Source organism: Melanerpes formicivorus, unplaced genomic scaffold (genome assembly GCF_026170545.1).
Source record: "Melanerpes formicivorus ecotype bairdi unplaced genomic scaffold, bMelFor1.0.p_v2 SCAF_13, whole genome shotgun sequence".
In the NCBI taxonomy this organism is placed as follows: domain Eukaryota; kingdom Metazoa; phylum Chordata; class Aves; order Piciformes; family Picidae; genus Melanerpes; species Melanerpes formicivorus.
In genome coordinates, this window is record NW_027142365.1 from 5,539,239 (window position 1) to 5,565,288 (window position 26,050).

Genomic DNA, 26,050 nt, shown 5'->3' on the forward strand with positions numbered 1-26,050 from the left:
ATGATGGAAGAGGTGATGGTGGAAGTATCCCCATAGCTGAAGGGCATATAGAAGAAATCTTGGGAATCTCTGGAAACTTCCCTCCCTTGTGGGCTACAAACCATTTCTTGTCAGCCCATGGGCCCTTTGGGATTGGAAGGATGCAGCTAAGAAGGAGCATCACCATGATTTTGTGCTTTTGGGGGAAAGCAGAGAGAATATACTTGGTGCTGGTCAAGACAGGGAAATAAGGAGAGGGTGAGGATGTGATCCAGCCTGTGGTGCAAAGACAAATCAGGCCCAGAAACCTGGCTGGGGAAATGCATACCTGCCCCATGGGCTTGCATTCGATAGCACAGGCATAAATCATAACCATTGGCATTGACCTGAAAGCAAGGGAAATTGGCCCAACAATGCCATTGTCTCATTTTCCATTGGGAATCCATTTCTAACAGTTGCCATCTGCCCCTGGAGCAGAGAAGCTCAATTAATTGAATAAACTATTTGTTGCAAACTATTTTCTCAGCCATAAAAGCAGCAATATTGAAAAGAGTCCTGTCTGTGGCTGCTCTGCAAAGTGTGGTTGAAGCCCAGCCCCAGCTTCTGCTCCCAGGAGGATGTGTCTGGATGTAGTTGGGTTTTTTTTTTCCTCCTATGGAGTTTATGCCAGTAATTTCCTCTTACATTAAGTATTTTCTGACTGGGAGGGGCATACAGCTCCAGCCATCATACTTGTAGGTTTTATGCTCACAGTGATGACTTGGTGCTCTTCCCCAACAAATGGCATCATAGCCCCAGGACCCACCACCCCCAAAGAATGGTGATGGAACAGCCCTGAAGTGCTGAATCCCATAAACCAGCTTTTAGCATGGGAATCTTCAGGAGGAACCATAGAATCATCATAGAATACTTTGGGCTGGAAGGGACCTTGAAGACTATCTAGCTCCAACCCTGCTGAGCAGGATCACCTCCCACTAGGCTAGGTTGCTCAAAGCCCCACGCAGCCTGGCTCCAGGGAGAGGGCATCCACAACTTCTCTGGGCAACCTGTTTCAGTGCCTCACCAACTTTGCTGTAAAGAGTTTCTTCAATCCAAATCTACCCTCTTTCAGATTAAAATCATCACCCTTTGTCTTATCCCTACACTCCCTGCTAAAAAGTCTGTCCTCATCTTTTCTGTAGGCTTCCTTTAAGTACTGGAAAGCTGCTATAAGGTCTCCCTGAAGCCTTCTCTTCTCCAGGCTGAACAACTCCAACTCTCCACCTGTCTTACTAGAAGAGATGTTTCAACCCCCTGATCACCTTTGTGGGCCCTCCTCTGGACCCACTGCAACAGGACTGTGTCTTTCTTATGTTAGAGGCCCCAGAGCTGGACACAGTACTGCAGGGGCAGAATTTATCATGGGCTCTCTGTGCCAAGAGGAGTTCAGGTTTGCATTGAAAAGCGAGGCAGGAGACGCCCTGGATGAGTTTTCCTGGCTGTTTGGAGATCGTCCTTTGGCAAGGTGCTGGCATTAAAGCCATAGCCACTACGTTTTCACAGGGCTGCATCTTAAAGTGGTGAAACCAGATGCAACCCTCAGTCTGCTCCCTGGCCATGGCAGGGTTGAGGCCAGCTGACTTTCTTGCAGACACCAGGACAGACATACCCCAATCAGGTGATGCAGAGCTGGGACTCACACCTCATTTGACAGCAGGCAGTGGTGCTCCTTCCCATAACTGGGAACTGGCGCTTCATTGACCCCAATTAAACCCTGCTGTGCACTCCCCACCTTGTTCAGGACTTCATCACCCTCTTTATCGTCATTGATTTTCCTCCCCCCCCTTCACACAGCCACCCTGTGCACCGTGCTTGTAACACCCAGAGGCACAGAATTACTCCTCGCCCGTTTTCGTTTCGTTTTCAGATGCCTCCAAGAGCTGAACCCTGTGCTCAGCTCCCAGAAGAGAAAAGCCTTTCTCTGCAGGTGGTGGAGCAGCCTCTGGAACAGGGATGAGTCACCCGACCAGCCCACGGCTGCCGGGCATGTGGACAGGACCTGACGCCAGGCTCCTCCAGACCTGGCGCCGGGTGGGAATGAGGTACCCGAGGACTCTTCTCGTCAGGAAATGCTATAAAATGATAGGCAGGATGGACTTTATCTCCAACGAGGAAAAAACAACCTGGAGGCTCGAGGGCAAGGTGAGGGCAGAGGTGTTGGCTCTGCAGCAACGGGGGCATTTCCACAGGGCATGGAAGGGCTTGTGTCTGCTTTGGAGGCAGAAGCGTTGGGAGGAAGCACATTTTCTCCTCACTTGTCTGGTTGATAGAAGAAAAAGGCAGATTTTCACTGTGTGGCTGAACACTGCAGAGAATAAAATTGTCCCAGGTCCTCTGCAAAGAGCACAGAAGTATCCCAGGTTTGAAACCATTACCCCTATCACTGCACTCCCTGATGAAGAGTCCCTCCCCAGCTTTCCCGTGGGCCTCCTTTGGGAGGCTGCTCTAAGGTCTCCCTGGAGCCTTCTCTTCTCCAGGGTGAACAACCCCAATACTCTCAACCTGTGCTGATACCACACCACAGAAACACCACAGAAATCTTCATTGCACTGTCAGTAAGTGTCCTCTCCACCAAATCAACCCACATTACACACTAGAATTAAAGGAGTTTGATTTCTGCCCCATGTGAGGGCCCCTCTGATATCATTGTCTCTGGAGGAGATGTGAGACCTTAGTGTCTGGAGAAATGGATGTTGCTAAATGCACTGAATAAATGCAGATATTCTTGCTTCAGTGTTTTTTTCCCCTGCAAAAATTCCTCCTTTGCCAGAGCTCTGGCTGACAGGACACTTCAGGCAAGCTGTTATTCGAGAGAACTAAGTTTTCTCCTTCACAGCTATGACCAGAGGAGTCTGCAATGCTGCTTAATCCACACATTGCCACCAGCCTGTTTAACACCGCTAAGCCTGCTGCTGAATGGCAGTATTGCCATCTACTGGGCAGCTGCCTCCTTCTCCCATCCTCTGGGGTGGCCACCTAGCTCTCGGGCAGCACCTGTCGTCTGTGGGACCAGAGGCACCATGTGTCTCACTAAGATATCATATTAACAACAAAAAAACAAAATAAAGCAAGACTTAAATCATAAAATTACAGAATGATTTGGGTTGGAAGGGGCTTTGAAGACCATCTAGTTCTAACCCCCCCCCCCCCCATCTTCTTTTCCAAAGGGTCTAAAGGAGAGGTGTGGATGTCCTGGGGCTCAGATGTGTCTCCATGACTGGCATGGCACACACATCCGCAGCTGGTGGAAACCATCTTCTGAAGGTAAGTGCTCAAAAACCTCTCATAGATACACCTACACTTTGGCCAGGGAAGCTGAGTGAGGGACCAAAACACCTGTAGCTGGACATGCTCTGACTCCATTTCATCAGGAAGTGTATGAACCCTGCCAAAGCATGAATATCTGTGACCAGTAGAGCGGAAATACTTCGGCATGAGCATGGAGACAGTGAAGACTTTCAGGTTGGTGCAGCCAAGGTGACAGAAAGGCTCAGCATGACCTGGGGGCCCAATTCCCTGGATATTGCAAGAGCCACACACCAGGGTTAAAAATTACAGGAGAACCCTGCCACCAGGGGGAATAACATAAAATGATCTTCCTCCAAAATAAACCTGATGAGATACCCTGGTTAGGAAACTATCACCTATTGCACTCCTCTGGAAATAAACACTTGGCTACTACATTGGAGTCACTAGTGATGAGAACTGAAAGGTCCTTAAGTGCATTTCATAGTCAAAGCATCCCAAAGAGCTTGCTAGTAATGAAAGCTGAATATCTGTCAGGAGGAAAGGGAGCCCATTCTGGTTGTTAGTCATAGTCCCAAATCCCCCTCCCAAATCCCCACCAGTTTTTGTCTGCAAGTGATCAAGGGAATGGCTGGGTGAAGGTACAATTTCAGCTACAGATTTTGAGGGTTATTCTGAAAAACCATAGCAGCCCCAGGGTAGGATTTGGATGAAGTATCTATATCCAGAACACTTCTGTTCAGCTCTAGTGTGACTGAAGTTGACCTTATGCCTGTGTGGCTTTAAAACTCCCCAGCTCTTTTGTGTTTTGGCCCAGTTGAGATGCTCCAGAGTATGAAGACATCTCCATGGGGCTGGTGGAGATAACAAAGAACCTCAGGAGAGCTATGTCCCTTTGATATGGCAGAATGGGATAAGATGGGATGTCCTCAGACACTCCTAATGGCACTAACCGCTGTATTTGATCCCTGCACTCCCAAGCTGTGTTTCACATCTACAGCCTTGTCTCCCTAAATAGCTCAAGACACTGTAGCCACTCTTTACACCTCAGCTGAGCACCCTACACTTAGTAGGATCAGCCTCAGGAGCTAAGTCTCCTGTTGCTGCAGTTGTCTCCTTTTTCTGCCCCCCCTAACAGTGCAGGAAGAATCAGTTTCCCAGAATCTAGTTCATTCCCTGGTTTAGCTTCATCCTCACCACCTAGATTTGGGGAAAATGATGGGAACACTAGGTATGAACATTAGAGTGCTGTGCCCAGTTGTGCTTTCCCAGCAGCACTGGGTATTAGATGGCTGTGACACTCAGTATCCTCACACAGTAGAACCTGAGAGGAGCATGCCATTTTTCACAGGCTTCCCGAGGTGTGCCCCTGGGATCACAGCTTTGCCTGGCAGCACTGAGGTACAAGTAGCTCTAGCAAGCCTCTTGGACAGCGAGAGGTAAATGAGGCACAGGAGAAGCACACGCACCCCGTCCGTGTGCTGCCAGGCTATCAGCTTCCTCTCATCCTACGCAATAAATCATGGCTGAGCAGCACAAGCTGTTCCTGTCATCAAAATGTGGAAAGAATAACTTGTCTTGGCACCAGGGACGTGATAATGGCCCTGAATTAGAGCTGTATGTCTCAGGCTGTCTCCTGCTCCTGGTCATGCAGCCTGATGTTCCTCCTCCTGGCTGTTGCAGGAACAGGACCAGGCCTTGCTCACACAGAGGAAGAACTTAAAGGAGCACTGTCCAGCCTGGCTTTCAGAGCACATTGTGACAAGAGGTTTCAAACCCCCGATGGCCACAGCTACCTTGTGGAGACCAGGGGCAGGTGCATGGCTGCAGGCAGGGGCAAGGACAGCCTCTTCATCCAGGAGTGAACAGAGGATGGCTGTAGTGTTTTGGGTGGTAGTGAGGCACATGCATGCTCAATAAATTGCTAACAGTGTCCCAGAGTGCTTCTGGCCCAGGGAGCAGCAACCTCCCCAGTAGTTCCCAGGGATGGAGGATTTGGGATTCTCTGTGACATCCCCAAAACCCTCCATGGCCCATGCAACAAGCACACAGAGATAGGCTCCCCCAACCCAGGCATCAGGCACTGCAAAACCACCAGGCACTCTGAGCACTTAACTTCATCAGAATAATTTTTGGGAGTGGCTTAAGAAAAAAAATAAATCTCACTTCCCAAACCCTTTGATCTGTGTCTTTTTAATGCCTTCTGAAACTCAAAGGGAAAATCTTGAATACAGCCAGGCCAAGATCTCAGATGCCTGCATGTTTCAGGCGCTCTTACAAGGGACATTACTCCATCACTGAGCCTAACAGATCCAGGCTCTTTCAGGAGAAGTTAGATACTTGAACCTGATAAAGCAGCAGAAGTCACAAATGCTGTCTTGAAAGGAGCAAGAACCATTCAGTAATTTGAAGGGACAGGAAAGAAGAGATTCAAGGTTTTAACTTGTCAAAAGAGGAGAGTTGCCAAACTACTGAGCAGCCAGGAGACACTGCCAAGTGCAGTCCAATAAAGCAGAGAGCTAAAAATACAGCTGGGACTCCACTCCTTCACAAGCCTGAACGCTTCTGGTTTCGTTTTCGGTTGCACTTGCTGCAATAAGGAAGATTTATCTGTTTGCAAGTCAGACCTCTGGGCAACAGCAGTGCAAAGCAGCTCCTGTGTGTCACAGCTTATCTGTCTGTCTATGAGCAAACAACAAGGACAGAGTGCAAGGCTTCCATTTTATCATTCTTGGCCCAGAAGACCTCTTTATTTGCTGGCGACAAGTGGATTGCATATTGCTTTGGTTTGTCAATGCCCTCTAGTGGCTCTTGGGAAGAAGGAAAGGGCATTGCAAAACAAAGAAAAGAGGGGTGTGTGGCAAAAATCCTGCATTGCATGGCATTGGTGAGGCCACACTTTGAGTATTGTGCTCAGTTTTGGGCACCTCGATAAAAGAAAGATGTCAAGGTGCTGGAGCACGTCCAGAGAAGAGCAACTAAGCTGGTGAAGGGCCTAAAGAACAGGGTTTGTGAGAAGCAGCTGAGGCAACTGGAGTTGTTTAGTCTGGAGAAAAGGAGGCTGAGGAGAGACCTTATCACATATCACTCTCTACAACTACCTGAATGGAGGTTGTTGTGAGGTGGGTGTTGCTTGTTCTCTCAAGTAACTAGTGATAAAACAAGAGGGAATGGTCTCAAACTGCACCAGGGGAGGTTGAGGCTGGACATTACCATTTTTGTTTCACTGAAAGGGTTGTCAGGCATTGGAACAGGCTGCGCAGGGCAGTGGTTGAGTGAGCATCCCAGGATGTGTTTCAAAGGTGTGTGGATGTAGTGCTTGGGGATGTGGCTTAGTGGTAGACCTGGTAGAGTAGGGTCCATGGTTGGACTCCATAAATTTGAGGCCACATTTACACTGAATACAGCAGGAAAATCACATCTTCTGGCTGGTCATGCTGTGTTTGATGTACCTCAAGATGCAATTTATCCTCTTAGCTGCCAGGACACACTGCTGAGTCACATCGACTCTGCTGTCAAGTAGCACCTCTAGAACCCTTTCTGCAGGTCTGGTCTCCAGCCACTCTTCCCCCAGCTCATACTCATGCCCAGAAATGTCACATCATTGCTCTGCTGACCACCCCTGCTGCTGGTGGGTTTATCCCTATGAGATCCCTCAGCAGAAAACCTCATTGTGGTGATTTTCTGCAGGGTGGTTTTGGTGCCAAAATGACAGCCCTAAAGAGTTGTGCTTGCAGCCTTCAACCCAGCCCCAGGTAAAGGACAGAGTCATCACTTTATATTGTCATGACAAGCTGTGTCACTTGCTGCAGCCTCCTTCCCTGGTGCCTGGGTCTGCACCAGTACAAACACAGCAATGGATCATTGGTGGCAATCACTGATAATTTATTACACTCTTAGCCAAACCTTGCAACTAACAGCCCAAAGAGATGAAAGAAGGGTTGAGGAGCAGAAATGCTTCTTCATTCTAGCCCTTCTCATATTTGAGCACCAGTTGATTCTTCTCTAGAAACCCCCATTTTCCTCCATAGTCTGGAAAACAAAAGAGGTTAATTCAGTAGAGAGTGAGAATAACACATGTCTCCATCCCATGAAAGTGGTCTGAAGAAGGGCTTCTTTCCAGCTGGGACAGCTCTAGCAACCTGTTCTCACCCACAAAGCTTCATAGCCTCCTTCTTCCTTGCAGTGATTTAAAATACCTCTCCCCACTTTTCTTTCCAGCAGGCCCTGTGTTTTACAGCAGCATTTTCACAAAACCATGCCCTGTGCCTGGGAAATGGCTGTTCCTTGTGCCAGACATCATTTCTGGGAGCAAAAAGCTCATTGCTCATTACCAGATGTAAAGCTGAGAGTGCACAGTACAGCATCTGTAGAGATGCTTTATGTTTGCTGCATTTGCCCTCAGCAGCAGCTAATGGTTTTCTGCAGTAAGGTTTTGTCTGGGTGAATGGTAATGGTCACTGTTTGGACAGTTCCTGTTCGGCTTGAATTTTGTTCATGGTCTTCAGCAGAGCATATCCACTCCAAGGTGGCAGCTCCTTCCTTAAAATTATTTGACTAGTGCAGAGGTACCATCAAATATCCTGAATTTAGGCCTTCCTAGATCTCCCCATTCAACTCCTAAAGGTTTAGTAAATCAAAGACTCCAATTCCTCTGGTGCTGTCTTGTCCTCATGGGAGATGCACCAGGCTACCTTGCAGGCACTAAGTGACTTACGCTGTAGATCCAGTCCACGTAGGCTGACACATGTGTGAAGACTGTTGGCTTCTTGTAGATGTTACAGTAAGGAGCAAGCCCAAAACTGACAATCCCATGGACTTCCCAGTGATCATCTCTGTAGCAGCTGAGAGGACCCCCAGAGTCCCCCTGGGTCAGAGGAAGGAGTGGAACATGTTGAGATAAAGTATCTGAGCACCTGAGGAATGACTGGGTAGAACTGAGAGGCTGGGAAGAAGAAAAGTGACTTGCATGGGGGAGCACTGCCTAGCCTAGCCTAGCCTAGCCTAGCCTAGCCTAGCCTAGAATAGAATAGAATAGAATAGAATAGAATAGAATAGAATAGAATAGAATAGAATAGAATAGAATAGAATAGAATAGAACAGAACATCCCTGGGGGTGTTTAAGCCCAGGCTGGATGAGGCTCTGTCCAGCCTGATCTAGTGTGGGGTGTCGCTGCCCATGGCAGGGGGGTTGGAACTAGATGATCCTTGTGGTCCCTTCCAACCCTGAATGAAACTATGAAACTATGAAACTATGAAACTATGAAATAGAATAGAATAGAATAGAATAGAATAGAATAGAATAGAATAGAATAGAATAGAATAGAATAGAATAGAATAGAATAGAATAATAGACCAGACCAGACGAGGTTGGAAGAGACCTTCAAGATCATCACATCCAACCTATCAACTAATCCAACACCACTTAATCGACTAAACCATGCAACCAAGCACCCTGTCAAGTCTCCTTGATGATGAAACACGACAGTAACATTGGAAGAGTGGTAAGATGGAAGTCTTACACAGCTTTACCCTTTGGATGAGGGCAGAAAGAACTGCCTAAGTCTCAACCTAGTAGCCCCCAGGATCTGGTCAATGGGATATGCTGCTGGAATAAAGGGCAAATCTCCTCTCAAAATCAGAAGATGCACTCTGAGGATTTGGGAGTTTTCTCTCTGCTGGCTGGTTGGTGGGATGTGGAGCACTCTGGTTTAGATATTCAGCAGAAGGCAGCAAAGGGACCAGGATTTGCAGAAGAGCTATTGCAGCAGGTGAAGAAATGGCAGAAACAAATCCCAGCTGAAGCAATAGCAAGGTCATATAGGGAGGAAAGAGAAAAGGGGGGGAGTTTGAAAGTCCTCAGATAATAACAGCTCTTACACTGCATCCAGCCCTTGTGCCATCTCCACCTGCACAGATCATAGTGGATTTTACTTGAGAACCCCACCAGCCCTCCTGGGAGCAGATCTCATAGCCAATCACTGGCAGCATCACCTCCTGCAGTCTGTCAGCACTGATGCCATCAGCTAGCAAAGAAAGGGTGAGGCTTTGGTCCAGGAGCTCCAGTGGCTGAGGAAGGAAGCCTGCACCCTGCCTCGTGCAGCCTTACCTGCATGGTAGCCCCTCTAAAAACAGGAGGGACCCTCAAAACTCCTCCTTCCCCCCTTGCTTACCACTAACCAACCCCCATCCAGTAACATAGCAGGGATAGTAATCAGGCAAAATGTCTCCTTGAGGTGGAAGCACTCCCATCTCAACAAACCCATTGGCATAGGCAGAAGATTCGAGGTGCAGCAGGGCAATGTCATAGCTGAAATGAGATACAGGTAAAAGAGTCTTTACTGCAAATCCTCAATTAGTCATAAAGCAGATATTCCTCACTCAAATCTCACCCCTTATACAGGTCTCTAGCCTCTGGCAAGGATAGACAAGCACACTGCAAACATCATTAATTATTCCTTCTGGCTATCACAGGAAAATGTGAGCAATTAAGAGAGAAGAGGCCATGGTATGGACTGCCAAAGGGTTCACCACCCCCACCCCCAACCCCAAAATCTCTTTCTCCCTTGCAGGAGAGAAATTCACCAGCCTCAAGGTGAATTTCAGTGGACTCTGGGTGGGCAGGCATGCCTCTGATTTAGGACAGTGCTTCAGCATTTCCTTGCTGGCAGCTTTAGCAGATGCAAACAGTGGTGTGACTGCTGGCAAGCCTTTGAATCTGCTGCATATCCTGGATCCATCTGCAAGCCCTCTTGTTCCCCCATCTTGGGCAAAACAGGGCTGAGGTCACCCACACAGACACCCTGTAACACTTCCACAAGAGATGGCCATCTGGGAAATCTCCACTGCATCATCTTGCAGTGCTTCCCACAAATCCAGCCTCACTGGGGACTGGGCTGAATATACTCATAAATGCTAGTGTGGCAGGGTGCCAAGTACCCTTCAGCCCTTCAGAATAATTACCCCTTGTCAATCTCACTGGGATTCCAGCCATCATGAATGAAGATTCTATCCACATCAATATAGTACTCGGTGCCCTCCTCCTCCAAGAGACTGTGCTCACCCAGAGCCACTCGATAGCTTGTTCCTGGAGGCCTGAAAATGAAGCAGAGAATATGTGATGAATATAAATGAAATGTAAATGGGTTGCAAAAAAAACCCACACCACTCCCCACTGCTAGCTCTGCAGTGTAATTCCTGCACCACTGAGACCTTGCACCAGTGTAATCATTCCACCTCCCACCAGAGGATTTTCAATGGACTGTAGCTACAGCTGGACTTGATGAACTCAATGGTCTTTGCCAATCTGAGTGATTCTAGGATTCCAGGAGTCCATAAATGCTCTGATGAATTAGGTGAATGCTGCCTGCAGTTTGCTGGTGAAGTGAGCGAAGGTGCAGCATCAGCAAACAGTGCTGAGCTTGGTCTTGAACAAGAACATTCCTTTTGCATCTTTGCATCTGTCTGAAACAGGTTAAGGATCAGCTTGTTACACTTTACTGTAAGCACACTCACCACAGGCATAAGTAATTAAAGAGGAGTGCTGGCTTGCTGGTGGCACACTGTTGTTTAGGTGGTGCACACTGGACATGCTGCAGAGCAAATTGTGAGTGAGGAAGTGCCTTTTGTTCAGTCTTTCCAGCTCTGTGGAGGTTCCTCAACATGCAAATGTTCATGCTCATGCAAATACACCTCCTCTTATGCAAATCAGCAATCAGCTTGATTTCCACTCCCAGGAAGTCAGCAATTAATATGTAAAATCAAGGCTAAAGCAAACAGAGTTTTCCAGTTCCCTTGATTAAGTGTGCAGCAAAGTGTCCAGCTGTGCAAGGATTGGTACCAGAAGGGGAGCTCAGAGGATGAGAAGGGTCTGGCTCCCATCTGCAGCAAGAATGAGGGATAGAACAGAACTATCAGTGTTTTTTGTCCTACTCACATGCTGAGGCAATGGGCTGCAGTCAGGACCCATTGGCCACTGATAAGGGTTCCACCACAAATGTGAGCGTAGTACCCTGGGGAGTCACTGTAGGCAATCTGGAGCGATACCTGCATCAAACAACAACACATTTCACATCCAAGCCATGCTGTGCCTCTGCAGGAATGACGTGTGTGGCTTTGGACAGCGAAAGCTGTCAGTATAAGATGCCGGAATTACCTGCCACTTCCAGCTGTGTGGTTTGGCCTCGTGGCCTCCAATTACTCGTCCCGCCAGTACATCCTTTTGAAGACCATCCCTTAGGGGACTTCCAGAGAAAGAAAAGGTGCACAGTTTGTCATGTGGGTTCCTAAAGAGCATCAGTGACCGTGGGTTACTGCCAGCGACAGCCTCGTGCTGTGCGGGGCAACCAGCTAAGCAAGCCTGAAACATCCAGTGGTTGAGACTTGCACGTGGTGACACTGTGATTGCTCTCCATCCTGGAGGCTGTCTTTAAAAATCTCCATGGTTGAAAACTACCAGCAAAAGCTCTCATGTACACTGACTTGTTTCCCATACTCCCTACAACCCCACCCTAACTGCCAGGTGGTTGTGCACCAACCTAAATCGCCTATCTTTCAGGGTTGAGGTTTCCACTCCCCTCCCTCAGAGAACTACCAGATATTTCTCATGGAGATCTTGTTCTCACAGCACAGACAAAAGCTTCCAGCCAGAGCAGTTGTGTCCACATTAGGTTTTGCCCTAGGGCAGTAACTATAGTGAAAAAAATTATGGGTAAGATCTAATCTGCACCACATAGAAGCTGAGTGGTTCATTCTTCCCCATCTCTAATATTTCAGCTGCAACTCACCCAGGCAAGTAAGGAAAACCAGAAACTGAAACATCTTTAGGTGAAGTGGTAGCATTTTACCTCCCCCACCCCCCAAAAAAAGTCTTTTTATGCTAAAATACCTGATAAGAAGCTGTGTCTGAATTGGTGATCAATACTATTTATCTACACTCCTAACTTATTAAACTGATCAAAAACTTCCCCTAGATGGAAAAAAAAATAAAAGGTGGGAACAGTGAACTCTTTGAGGCAGAGCTCAAGGTTAAACAAACAGCTCCAGACTGCACAGTTCCCACAGGGCCATAAAGCAAAAAAAAAAGTCATTAATAGCCTGATAAATTTGGAGTGCTCTCAGATCATGTCAAAACCAAAGCAGGCTCAAGAAGCCAACACTTCAGACTAGCAAGGGTTGATGCAAGTGTTGTAGACCCCTGTAAGACATTTATCTGTCAGTCCAGCTGTCTGCCACTCCATGCAACAGGATCTTTGTCAACTAGCTAAAAAGAGCAATAGCAAACAGGGAGAAGGGTAACCACTCAGAGTGCTTCAGTCTTGGCTGGGCATGTTGAACCTTTTTTTGGATCATTTCCTGCTTTCTCTTCCTTGCTGAATAACTTTTCCTTGTCCTGACCCAACATGCTGGCTCTCAGTGGCCAGCGGGGAGGTAGGGAGCTGGGCTATGACTAAGAGGGATGCTGCAGCTGGAAGAAACTTGGGCTATCTCTGGGAAGTTGGAAAGGTCCCAGAATTACAGAATGGTGGAGTCTGGAAGCCTGGAGGTCATCTGGTCCAATTCCCCTGCTCAAGCAGAGCCATTGAGAGCTGATTGCCCAGGGGTAGGTCCAGACAGTTTTTAGTATCTCCCAGGACAGGAACTCCACAACTACCCTGGGCAACCTGTGCCCAGTGCTCAGGCACCCTCCCAGTAGGAAAGAGCACAGGCCATGGTGAAGAGCAGGAAACACAGCTACCATGCTGCTGATCCTACTTGGCCTGTCATCCTTCTGCTTGACACCATCAATTCATCGCTTTAACCATGCTGTTCTTATAGCTCCTCCCCAGCAGTGCATCTGAAAGAGTCTCTGCCCTGCTCTCAGTAGTTGGGCTACCACATTTCCCCCACCATGCTGATTGTAAAAAATTCTTTGACCAGGCTTTGAGCTGAGACATTTCTTTTGTTGGTTATTTAACAGACAGATGGATCCAACAGGTACCACAAGAAAGGTTTTACAGTAGGCAAAGAAGGGTTTCTCTATTCAGACAGAAGGCACTCTTGCCTTTTTTTTAGAGATGAAATTAGATACATACAAAAAGTAAAACCAAACCAAACTGAAGATAGAATGAGCAGGCTCTGAAAAAGGTGTTTCCTTCTCCCAGGGAGCTGCCTTCACCAGGGTGGGTAGTAGGAACCTGGGGGGCTGGCTTCACTCTCGTTCCACCCACACAGATTAGAGAGAAGTCTCTACCAACTCAGCAACATGGCTTTGTTGCCCTTCTCTGGACACATTCCAGCATCTCAACATCTTTCCTAAACTGAGGGGCCCAGAACTGGACACAGGACTCAAGGTGCACTAGCCTAACCAGTGCTGAATACAGGGGCAGAATGACCTCCCTGCTCCTGCTGGCCACACTGCTCCTGATGCCAGGAGGCCATTGGCCTTCTTGGCCACCTGGGCACACTGCTGGCTCAGGTTCAGCCTACTATCAACCAATACCCCCAGGTCCCTTTCTGCCTGGCCACCCTCCAGCCCCTCTGATCCCAGCCTGTAGCACTGCATGGGGCTGTTGTGGCCAATGAATGTTTATATTATGGTAACATGCTACTGACAAACTCGATGGGATATACAAATCAAAAGCTCTTATAATTGAAACACCTGTAAAAACTTCTCAGCTTGTCTGAACTTTGAGCACAGCAGGCACAACATGAAAACCATCTCCCATGTTACAGGCAAAGACACAATTCCCAGGAATAACCTTGTACAGCTGGGTGCTGTCACCTGACAGAGTTTCCTCAGTGCTATATGAAGAACTTGGCTTATTCAGCTCTTAATTATTCAAAACACTGCTAATCAAATCAAAGGGCTCCTTTGAGTAGCAAAACATGTTGCCCACTTGAATATGTTTAATGACTGATGATTAGTTTTGAGCAGTCATATAGCTCTATTAAAGTCATTAAGCATACATATTCGTGCAGAAGATGCATGCAATTAAGTATCTTGTTAGCTCAAGACCAGAGTGTTCAGAGTGTTCAGTTGTAGTTCCACACTGTGATTTCTCAATATTTATTTGACTACACTGAAAACCTCGGGAAAGGAGCAAAACATCAATAATTCAACTTATTTATGCACAGCACAGAACTGGGAGAATAAGTCTGGAGAAATGCTGCCCTGTTTATTTACTTTTAGCAGCAGAGCAGCTTGATCTCTGCAGAACACTCAGTACATAATTCAGGCTCTTGTTTCAGTTAAGTAACTGTTGTGCTAGAAAGCAGTTTATTGGAACCCACAGATTTCGTAACTCTTGAAGAGTTATGGGTGTGATTTTTCTACAAGGGAATAAAGTGTATGCTTCAGAACAAAAACAGGCCATGGAGCTTTGCAAACACTGGGACTCCTAACTCCCCTGAAACGAATGGAAAAGCTTACTATTAATGACATCAGAATCTCACCCAGTGTGTTTACTGGAAAAGTTCTCTTTAACCTTAAATAGTAAGGAAACAGAACGAGATAAATAGCCTACAACTGGCTGGAGGAGATGCCCATCTAGATTAGTTTCAGTTAAGCATGTTTGCAGCGCCTAGTATTTCAGCCAAACCAACAAAAGCATCTGAGAAGACAGCAGTTGAGGAACACTTGGAGGTACAGAAAGCAATTTTGGACTGAAGACCAGAATTCCTCTTGCGAAGAAGCTTCAGGTGTGCTCTCATGCAGGAGAAAAACCAACACCAGCACTGCTGGACAGAGACAGAAGAGCCTGGGATGGGAACTCTGGTCTGAAATGAGTACAAGAAGATCTGGAAGGAAGGGCAGTGCTCTTGGGCTCATTGGATACATACAAACTAGAAGGACCCTGGCCAGAGTAACATCAGCTGAATCTTTACTGGCAAACTCCACTTGGCAAGTATCCTGAGTGCAGTAGCAGAAGGTACTGGAACCCTGTCCTCAGAGCCCTGGGTGTTCAGCTGCCTCTGTTCAGGGTCAGCTCCGATACAGGGGAACTGTGACCTTGGATCATTTCTGTGGAAATGGCTACTTTGTGAGAAAATCATGCTAAATGAGGAAAAGAATAAAGCTGAGACATCTCATCTGAGGCCATATCCACTGAGCCTGCTGCTCGGGCCCTTTTGACTGGTCCTTGCTTGAGCTGCATTGCTTAGGATACAATTCTCCATCCCTTCTTTCCTCACTCCACATTTCATGGTCATCAGGTTTAAATTAGCCCTTTCACTAGTACATTAGAAGTCCCTGGCAGGTATGACAATAAACTTGATGTTAAATGCTCGCTGGTAAAGAAGATGGAAACCTTGAAGTACCTTATTTATTGATATTATAGCAGGGATATTACTTGTTGCTATGTGTGGTCGTGGTATCTTCATAGACTCATAGAATTGTTAGGGTTGGAAGGGATCTCAAGGATCATCCAGTTCCAACCCCCCTGCCACGGGCAGGGCTTTGGCATATTCCACAAGAAGAATGACACATTTTGAGCTTTCAGATCACTGGGATGAACCTTCCAAACAGGTAGGGAGGCAACCATGACTCTTAACTAGGATAGCAAAGATCATCTGAAAGGCATCTTCTACAAGTTTGCCATTGATAAAGAGCACCACGAACTTTCTACCCAAGTGACATATTCATGCTGATGAAGGGACCAGAAGAGTTGGTAAACTGACCAACCCCATGCTCTCCATCTTTAATATCTGTAATATCACCAAACCCAAGTCAAAGCCAGAACTCCAGAGATTCAGTCAGCTCAACCAGAACTTTTCTACACTTATCTTCAGACCCAGAACTCCATCTACACCAAGAATTAAACTACACCAGATGTCTACATTGTGAAACTGTTTGCACAGTTCCTGCTGTGGTTTTGCCCCATGTCAGCCACTACAGTCTCAGACAATACTTGGTCACATTTTCATGCATAACACGGCCCATGAACGATTCCAATGGGCAACTGGGTTGCACACACTGGTTTAAAGATGAAAGAGTTTAATCACAAGGACGTGAGATGTTTCTTGCCAGATGGACACAGGAATAAAGAATGAGTTCCACCCATTTGATTTACTAATAGACTCAGAATGAGGGTTTTTTTGTTGTCATCTGAAACTCTGTCCAGATGCTTCCTTTGTAAGCCTGCTGCTGATTCAAGGTGAAGCAATTAATCTCTTTTGGCAAAGTCTGGATGCTGCAAAACAATTGAGCAAGAGAGCTCTCTACTGGACATGGGTCTGACCCATGATAAACAGAGTTCAGCCAGACTGAGACAAAAAGGTAGTAAGTCTGTCTTCCTAATGAGGATTGCCAATGGCAAACTTTAATAAGTTTCTGAATACTGTGTTCAAGTTCCTTAACTGCTCAGTGCATTTCCAGCTTCCTCTGCTCTTTAATACTAGCAAATAGCTATTAGGAACCTTGCTCTGGAACTTTTTCCAGATGGGTTTTGATATGTCCAGGTAAGATGTTCATGTGCAGCAGAAGCAGTTTCTAACTGCAATCTCATTCTTGCCCTGAGAAATTCAAGGAAAAGGGCTGCAGCAGAAGAGAGGCTCAAACTGAATTGTGCAGCTTCAGGGCATGATGCTAAACACCTACTTGTCTGCTGTAACAGACCTGACAGTTTTTCAGTGAACATGTGCTGCTGCAGAAAGATGGGGATAGAAGGGAAAGCTTTCACATCTTGAACATGAACTCTGAATGCTTATTTTAGTGCTAAAGGTCCAAGGACCTCAAGCACAAAGCCGAGTGCTACTGTCAGTACTGCCAGCCTTTAACAGGTTCACACTGTTCCTGAAGAGTTTGTGGTGATTGAGGGTAAGAGAACACTGTGAGCTTTAAAGGAGTTGAGACAAGAGTGGCAACACTATTCTCTCCCTGGTGAATAACAGGATGGCTCCTAGAAAGTGGTGAATCAAATTAGTCTTCTGTAGAGAGCAAGAACTTGGTTCAAGCATTGAAAAGGGACTGTACAAGAGAGCAATGTATTTGATAATTAAATGAAAATGCTCCACAAAAGGGCCAGACAGCAACCATCCTACCTTACAGGCATCCTTACAAGTAGAAGCCTTGGATTTGATAGAGACAAAGCATTGCTCAGGAATGCAGTCTTAACCCAAACAATGGAAGGAGGGCTCAGTTCACCAGAGCAGAAAAAAAATACTACTTCCATAAGTTATAAACAGCCTGTCAGAAAAGTTGTGGTCATGTAGTGCATGGAGAGGCAAAGTCCTAGAGGATTCAGACAAATCTGAATCATAACATTGACAGCTCTCTGGTCCCCAGTCACTGTCCTTCTGGCTTTGTTAAATTATCTCAGAACTTGATTAGTGTGTCCCATGTGCCTATTTGAAAAGAGCAGAGGGCAATCAATCTTCTCTCTATGAAGTTTCCCTAGTTCCCTATGCAAGGCACCATGAAAAAGAAGTCTTTCTGGAATAAGAAAATGTTGAAATGTTTGCAGCGAGCACACATCTGTATACAAATTAGAAAGAGTAAGTGCAGGAAATCCTTCAGATAGATGTTTAACTTATAATATATTGATGGTTGTATATATTTTCTCATACCTCTGCCATCCCTTCATTTATAGAATAGAATAGAATAGAATAGAATAGAATAGAATAGAATAGAATAGAATAGAATAGACCAGACCAGGTTGGAAAAGACCTTCAAGATCATCGAGTCCAACCTATCACCCAACACCATCTAATCAACTAAACCATGGCACCAAGTGCCTTATCCAGTCTCTTCCTAAACACTTCCAGTGATGGTGACTCCAACACCTCCCTGGGCAGCACATTCCAATGGCAAATCACTATTTCTATGAAGAACTTCTTCCTAACATCCAGCCTAAACCTCCCCTGGTGCAGCTTGAGACTGTCCCCTCTTGTTCTGGTGCTGGTTGCCTGGGAGAAGAGACCAACCCCCAGCTGGCTACAGCCTCCCTTCAAGTAGCTGTAGACAGCAAGAAGGTCTCCTCTGAGCCTCCTCTTCTCCAGGCTAAGCAACCCCAGCTGCCTCAGCCTCTCCTCACAGGGCTGTGATCCAAACCCCTCCCCAGCTTTGTTGCCCTTCTCTGGACACCTTCCAGCAAGTCAACATCTTTCCCAAACTGAGGGCCCAGAACTGGACACAGGACTCAATATATATAGCTTCACAGCTTTCTTACAGTTTTACAGATTAGGTGTTTGCCAGCTGTGATGCACAGATAATACAAAACCAACCATTCAAAAAGGAGACAAATCATGCACCAGCCAGGTAAACTCTGCCGAGGAATGAGGAAGTCAGCCCAGGAGGAGAATGACTTTGTTTAGTTTTCCCCAGTCACCACAACTCTTGTATTGAACCATGACTGCCTAAGTACCTACTTTCTGCTTTGAGAAAAAGTATTTCTGTAATTAATGAAGTGCTTTTGTTTAGGTACTGAAGTCATTTAAAATTCATTCCATGGTATGTGTTGCTGGGAGCATGCCAATTCAGATCTCTCTCTGGGACACGGATGCCCACATTGCCCCAAAACTCTACATTCAATGTCTAAGCTGATGTTCTCCCTCTCGCCCTGAAATCTTACCTCTATGGAATGAGCAATACTCCATTGGTGAATAGGAAGCAAGCCAGATTTACCTAAGTTGTTTAACACAGTTCACAGAGATACACCTGGACTATGGTGATGATGACAAATGAAATAGTGAAGAGCAACATTGATAAAGAACAGCATTTCCTCTTACAGCTGGGGTCTGGAAAGAAACCCTTCAAGCAACTGGAGGATTTATTAGCATACAGCATTAAGGTATTGGCTCATGTGCTCTCCTGTTACAGGGACTTACATAGCCCCAAACCAATGATGTGACAAGCTCCAGGAGCTGTGCCAAGGGTAATGTTATATGTATGGCTGAGCTGCTCTAACAGCTTGATGCTAAAAGTGCCTTGTTATCACTCTATTCCTGGCACCAAGGTTCTTGCTTGCCTTGAGCTCTGGAACTTTTCCTCTCACATGGTAAAATGATTTGATTCACTATGGTTATTTCTCCCTCATTTTAGAAAGCTGGTACAGGCAGGTGCAGACTTGGTTGATTTTCAGAGCCTGTGCAAAGAAGGAGGTGAGACCATGTGGCAAGAAGCGAGGCAGGACTTTAGCAGAGCAAGTATTTAAGGAGCTTGAACTTATATAATGTAGTTAGACATCAATGCTCAGAAGTGAAAACTTTGCATATGTACATAATGAACATTTTATTCAGCTTTTTATTCAGTGCTGCAAAGCAAGTCCAGTGCAGGTTGAAAGAGCCATGCCATGTACTCTCTGTTGTGTCTTCACATATTTAACATATCTCAGTGACTTATGCCTGCAGAGACCTACTCTGAGCAGTCCAATCATCAAGAAATCATGAGAAGAGAAGAGAAGAAGAGAAGAGAAGAGAAGAGAAGAGAAGAGAAGAGAAGAGAAGAGAAGAGAAGAGAGAGAAGAGAAGAGAAGAGAAGAGAAGAGAAGAGAAGAGAAGAGAAGAGAAGAGAAGAGAAGAGAAGAGAAGAGAAGAGAAGAGAAGAGAAGAGAAGAGAAGAGAAGAGAAGAGAAGAGAAGAGAAGAGAAGAGAAGAGAAGAGAAGAGAAGAGAAGAGAAGAGAAGAGAAGAGAAGAGAAGAGAAGAGAAGAGAAATTAACCAGGTTGGAAAAGACCTTTGAGATCATCAAGACCAACCCAGCACCCAACACCATCTAATCAACTAAGCCACGGCACCAAGTACCTCATCCAGTCTCTTCTTAAACACTTCCAGTGATGGTGACCCCACCACTTCCCTGAGCAGCCCATTAAACAGATTCCAGTTACAAACAGTTTGGGCTTGTGTATCCTGCTTTATGTGGTAGAAGGGAAAGAGAACTTGTCACTGTTAGATTGATTATATAGTTCAAATTAGTTTTGTTAGATTGTGTTTTTATGCATCACTTACAGATACATATTAGATGTGAAACCCTAATGCCAAAAGTATCCAAAGGTAAAACATAGCCTAAGTACTACCCAGACTACCAGACACAACTGGGAAATGAGCAAAGCTCCACATTTATAGAATGGAATGGAATGGAATGGAATGGAGTAGAGTAGAGTAGAGTAGAGTAGAGCAGAATAGAATAGAATAGAATAGAATAGAATATAGAATAGAATAGAACAGAATAGAATAGAATAAAATAGAATAGAATAGAGTAGAGAATAGAATAGAATAGAATAGAATAGAATAGAATAGAATAGAATAGAATAGACCAGACCAGGTTGGAAGAGACCTTCAAGATCATCGTGTCCAACCCATCAACCAATCCAACCCACCTAAACAACTAAACCATGGCACCAAGCACCCCATCAAGTCTCCTCCTGAACACCTCCAGTGACGGCGACTCCACCACCTCCCCGGGCAGCCCATTCCAATGGGCAATCACTCTCTCTGTATAGAATTTCTTCCTAATCTCCAGCCTAAACCTCCCCTGGTGCAGCCTGAGACTGTGTCCTCTTGTTCTGGTACTGGCTGCCTGGGAGAAGAGAACATCATCCGCCTGTCTACAACCTCCCTTCAGATATAGGATAGGATAGGATAGGATAGGATAGGATAGGATAGGATAGGATAGGATAGGATAGGATAGGATAGGATAGGATAGGATAGGATAGGATAGGATAGGATAGGATTATGAGTGCACTGGGTTGGAAGGGACCTTTAGAGGTCATCTAGTCCAACCTTCTTGCAGCAAGCAGGGACAGCCCCAACTAAGATCAGGATGCTCAGAGCTCCATCAAACATGGCCTTGAAAGTCTCCAAGGTAGAATATAGAGGTATAATATAAATGTATGGTTGAAGTTCCTCCAAATAAACAGGTGCCTTTTGAAGTATTCCTTCTAAGGCATATTCCTTCTCTAAGACTTGACCTGGAAAAAAATTACTGATGCCAAACTATCTTGCCAGCAATTTAACTGCTAGTGCTTTCATGTAAGAACAATGGGCTGGCATGTAGACTGGGAAGCCAGTTATTTGATCTTGACAATCAATCACCCAGATTAATATAGGCCAACTTCAGAATTATCTGAGAAAATAAGAAGTAATTAAAAATGAAGCATTTAGATAACAATTATAATAAGCATCAAGAGCTGCTAATTTTCTCTCAACGAGTTCTATCACAGAAGACAGAAACAGAGCAGATCAATTTGTTTTTTTCCCCCCCCAATCCAATTTCAATCTACTTTTATAATTAAATCAAAGATAGATTTCCCCATTAGCACAGCTACTGCAGTATCCATGTAATTATGAATAATCAGCAAAGGATATTCTTTACTGATTCTTCTTGTGCATTGTTCATTAGCTGAAGTGACAGGGCTGGCGTTCTTTCTGTCATGAATAAACAACTTGAGGAAACATGGAGGAAGTCACATACAAATAATAGCAGTAAGATGGGCACTCTTCAAAAATCAGTGTAATCCTGGAGAATGTTTAACAGCAGCTCTATTGAAATGAAGCTGCCTGTGCTTGACAGACATTAAAGCTTGCAATAAGTTGCATATCATTAGTTCTCAGTGAAAGCGTAGGTGGAATTCATATCCAATTCAGTGCTATTTTCTGCCAGTTAATGGCCCTGAGAATCAGCACTCACAAATGTAAATGGGAGGTTTTCCAAACCAGCACTCCATGGGCTTCGAGAACCATCTTTTACTGCAAGTAGAAACCCCTACCTGAGCAGTATTCTGTGCTGTGTCACCTGAATTTTACATCTGCAAGACGATATTCTCTTCTGATGATTTACACATGAATTTTGAACCTCATGAGGTTCAACAAGACCAAGTGCAGGGTCCTGCATCTGGGGCGAGGCAATCCCAGGCACAAATACAGGCTGGGCAGTGACTGGCTGGAAAGCAGCCCTAAGGAGAGAGATTTGGGGGTGCTGGTGGACGAAAAGTGCCACGTCCGATCCCCTCCGGAACACCTCCAGGGATGGTGACTCCACCACCTCCCTGGGCAGCACATTCCAATGGCTAACAACTCTCTCTGTGAAGAACTTTGTCCTCACCTCAAGCCTAAACTTCCCCTGGAGCAGCTTGAGATTGTGTCCTCTAAAAAGCCTACAAAAGCCTGTAGCTCTGATGAACAGTGCAGGAGAGATCCATGAAAATGAAGTAACGACTGCAACCATTTCTGACAGTTCTTCAGAGCTCTCCCATTACATTTGGAGATATTATGCAAGCAGGACAGTGGTTGGTATGTTGGAGGAGACAGAGAGATGTAGGCAGCTGGAAATCTCCTGAAGTTCAACAAAGGCAAATGCAAAGTCTTGTGCCTGGGGTGGAAAAACAACATGCAGTTGTGCAGGCTGGGGGATAACCAGCTGGAAAGCAGCTCTGCAGAAAAGCATTTGGGAGTCCTGGTGAGCACACTGAACAGCAGTCACCAGTGAGCCTGTGCAGCGACCAAAACCTACCATGTGCTGGGCTGAATTAGCCAGAGTGTAACCAACAGGTCAGGGGATGCAATTCTCCCTCTCTGTTTCACAACTGTTAGACTGCATCCCTGCAGTGCTGTGTCCAGTTCTGTGCTTCCCTATGCAAGAAAAACATCCATGTACCAGAAGAAGTGCAGTAAGGGGCTGCAAAGATGATAAGGGAGATGAAGCCTAAAGACTTAATCAGCTCTCCCTCTCTGGTTTCTCTTGGGAGGAACTCAGTCATTCTAACATAGGCTTGTACAGCCATTTTAAGTGCCTCAGAGTCCCTAACACATCCTCAGTGGGCTGGTAGTCTGCCATGGGGCCTATGTCTAGACATGGTCCTGGGCAATCAGCTTTAGGAGACTCTACTTGAGCACTGTGATGGGACAAGAGGATCTCTAGAAGTCCTCTCCAACCTTCCAACCTTCTGTGATTCTGTGGAAGACCCCTTCACTTCTGAAGCTTTGAGGTGGCTGAATCCAAACACTGTTGAAGTTATTTCAGCTTGCTGATGACTGCATGATTGCTTGACTGCTGCCAACACAGTTAACTTGCTCCTTCATCCAGCAGTGCAGCTCAAATGCTGGAACATTTCCAATAGCTCTGTTTGTACAGGAAATGTTTTCACCTACCAGCTCGAGCAGTTGTCATAGCACTGGCATGCTGGTACAGTAACAGAGATACAAGAAAAATGTGCTGAGTCTCTGCAAATCTCAGTAATGTGAAAAATAAGACCATTAAGCACATATTAAGCTATGCAGCTATACCAAATTTAGTTGCACTCTGGAGCTCTGGAAACACCAGCACTTTCTTTACCAGTGAACACTGAAGTGTTAACTGATATGAAATGGAAATTCCCAAGAGGGAGCTTGAAACTCACTGGTACAACACAACCCACAAACCTGGATACAGCTGAACCCTTGCCTCTGCCTGGTGACTTTTAAGTGTAGAAACATCTTTATTTATGCTTCTCCAGGGTTGCAAGATTAAGTTCTTTTACAAGTTGTGAAGAGGTGATACTGTTAACAAGGCAATGATAATTGACACCTTTTATGCATGATGTATACATGAAAATGCTATCTTAACATGGTTACAGGGACTGCTGTGCTCTTTGCATATTTTTCAGAAGCTCTTTTAAATGCAGGCTGTTTCCTGCAAACACAAAGAAGAGGAAAGAAGAATCCCCAAGAGAAACACAGGGAGAACAGGCTTGAAATCCTCCTTAAACACCTTGCACCTTTTTCTCAGTAGGTCAGGAGCTGCCTCTTAGTGCAGCAGACTGTAAGACCTGTTCAGAAAGCCTTTTAAACTCAGACTCCTTGCCTCTGGCATATAATGAGATCAAAGTAGTTCCAAAGTTACAACCAAATGTAAATAGACCAGATGAAACAGCTTTACTCCCAAGCATGATGTTATTTTTCCACTGTAGGAATAGAATAGAATAATAGAATAGAATAAACCAGGTTGGAAGAGACCTTCAAGACCATTGTGTCCAACCTATCATCCAACACCACCTAATCAACTAACCCATGGCACCAAGCACCCTACCAAGTCTCCTCCTGAACACCTCCAGTGATGGTGACTCCACCACCTCCCCAGACAGCACATTCCAATGGGCAATCACTCTCTCTGTGTAAAACATCCTCCTAACCTCCAGCCTAAACCTCCCCTGGTGCAGCCTGAGACTGTGTCCTCTTGTTCTGGTGCTGGTTGCCTGGGAGAAGAGACCAACCTCTCTGCCTGTCTACAACCTCCCTTAAGGTAGTTATAGACAGCAATAAGGTCTCCCCTGAGCCTCCTCTTTTCCAGGCTAAGCAACCCCAGCTCCCTCAGTCTCTCCTCACAGGGCTTGTGTTCCAAGCCCCTCACCAACTTTGTTGCCCTTCTCTCCTCAATAGAGAAAGTGTTTAGCATTAATGTAGAAACAGGCACTTTGAAAGGATAATAAATAATGATTTTACTCAGATTTTTATAGTAAACATCAAATGTAACCTACCTTAATAATAACCTTAGGTGCAGTATACATTATATTTTGCATATTTATGTTTTCTTTTATTTGGCTAGAAGTCTGATGATCTCATTTGACTTTTCAAACAGTGCGAACTTGTGCCTTGTTATGGGTGAAATGTCATTTATACACTCCCTCCCTAGATCCAGGAAACCTATTCAGCATTCTGCCAAAGTCCTTCACCATTTTTATCCATTAGGCATAAAACCATTCCTGCATAATAGAATTCATTACTTGTGGCATTTTTCCTGCTTCTCTTGTCTCCCAGCTCTCAATCAATTATCCCATCAAAAATGTACTCAATGTGTTAAACTTTGAAGAGCCATGTAATGACCAAACCACTCAAACGAAACAAGCTTCCTAATCCTTGAAAAACACAGGCAAGTAGCTTCTCAGGTGGGGTTGCTGAAATCAGAATGGTCCAGCGTTTGCCAGACAGGAAGTTAGCAAGCTTTTCTCCTTAAGAAATTATGCCCTTTAAAAAAGGAATTCTTTTTGCTCAAAGGCAAATGCAATTCTCCCACTGCCTTTTATGGAACTTTGGCCCAGTCTCAACTGATGTGACTCTGTGTGAGCTGCAAGTGTTGTGTGTCTCTCAGGATCTTCACATTCCTAAGTACTTTTTACCTCTAAAAGAAGAAATAGCTGCTAGATAGTGTTCTCCTCCACTGTCTGAAACTTCCTTCTGCTGATATTCTAGGAATACCCACAACTGGATGGAGCCACCATCACTGGAGGTGTTTAGGAAGAGACTGGATGGGGTGCTTGGTGCCATGGTTTAGTTGATTAGATAGTGTTGGATGATGGGTTGGACTCAATGATCTCAAAGTCTCTTCCAAGCTGGTTAATCCAATCCAATCCAATCCAATCCAATTCAATTCAATTCAATTCAATTCAATTCAATTCAATTCAATTCAATTCAATTCAGTTCAGTTCAGTTCAGTTCAGTTCAGTTCTGTTCTGTTCTGTTCTATTCTATTCTATTCTAAATTCTATTCTACTCTACTCTTCACTCTACTCTACTCTCTATTCTACTCTCCTCTCTACTCTACTCCACTCTACTCTACTCTACTCTACTTTAATTCTACCCTTATAACTAGTCAAAATAACTCTTCAGTGTGGCACTGAATCACCTTCAAGGTAGCTACCTGAAAGTAAAACTTCTTTTCTCTTCATGAGAACACCGTGAGGGGATCGCTACGAATTCTGCTACGCAATGTTGTGGTTAATAATTTATGAGAGACTCTAAGCTTTGTGCAAGTTGGAAACTTGGATATAGAAACCAAGTTCAAGTGTAGAATAAACATGAGCTAAAGGATTTTCCTAAACAAACAAAAATGCATTGC

The 26,050-nt window shown here is 45.3% G+C and overlaps 1 protein-coding gene across 1 annotated transcript; it reads right to left on the reverse strand.

Moving 5' to 3' along the window:
* Nucleotides 1-7,924: 7,924 nt before the first annotated feature.
* Nucleotides 7,925-11,632, reverse strand: LOC137445009 (elastase-1-like). The gene is made up of 6 exons (XM_068146413.1): nt 11,420-11,632; nt 11,201-11,310; nt 10,228-10,359; nt 9,416-9,574; nt 9,145-9,310; nt 7,925-8,131 (listed from the first exon to the last, which is right to left on the reverse strand). Exons 1-6 carry the CDS (start codon nt 11,630-11,632, stop codon nt 7,955-7,957), a joined length of 957 nt encoding a protein of 318 aa, XP_068002514.1. The 3' UTR covers nt 7,925-7,954.
* Nucleotides 11,633-26,050: the final 14,418 nt, after the last annotated feature.

What these genes read in the sequence shown, in the direction of transcription:
- LOC137445009 (XM_068146413.1), bottom strand. Translation starts at nt 11,632, where the DNA reads ATGTTTCAGGCTTGCTTAGCTGGTTGCCCCGCACAGCACGAGGCTGTC. An exon ending in CACACAGCTGGAAGTGGCAG is followed by an intron (nt 11,311 to 11,419) that starts GTAATTCCGGCA and finishes TGTTTGATGCAG; the next exon opens with GTATCGCTCCAGATTGCCTA. An exon ending in GCACAAGGGCTGGATGCAGT is followed by an intron (nt 8,132 to 9,144) that starts GTAAGAGCTGTT and finishes CCTCTGACCCAG; the next exon opens with GGGGACTCTGGGGGTCCTCT.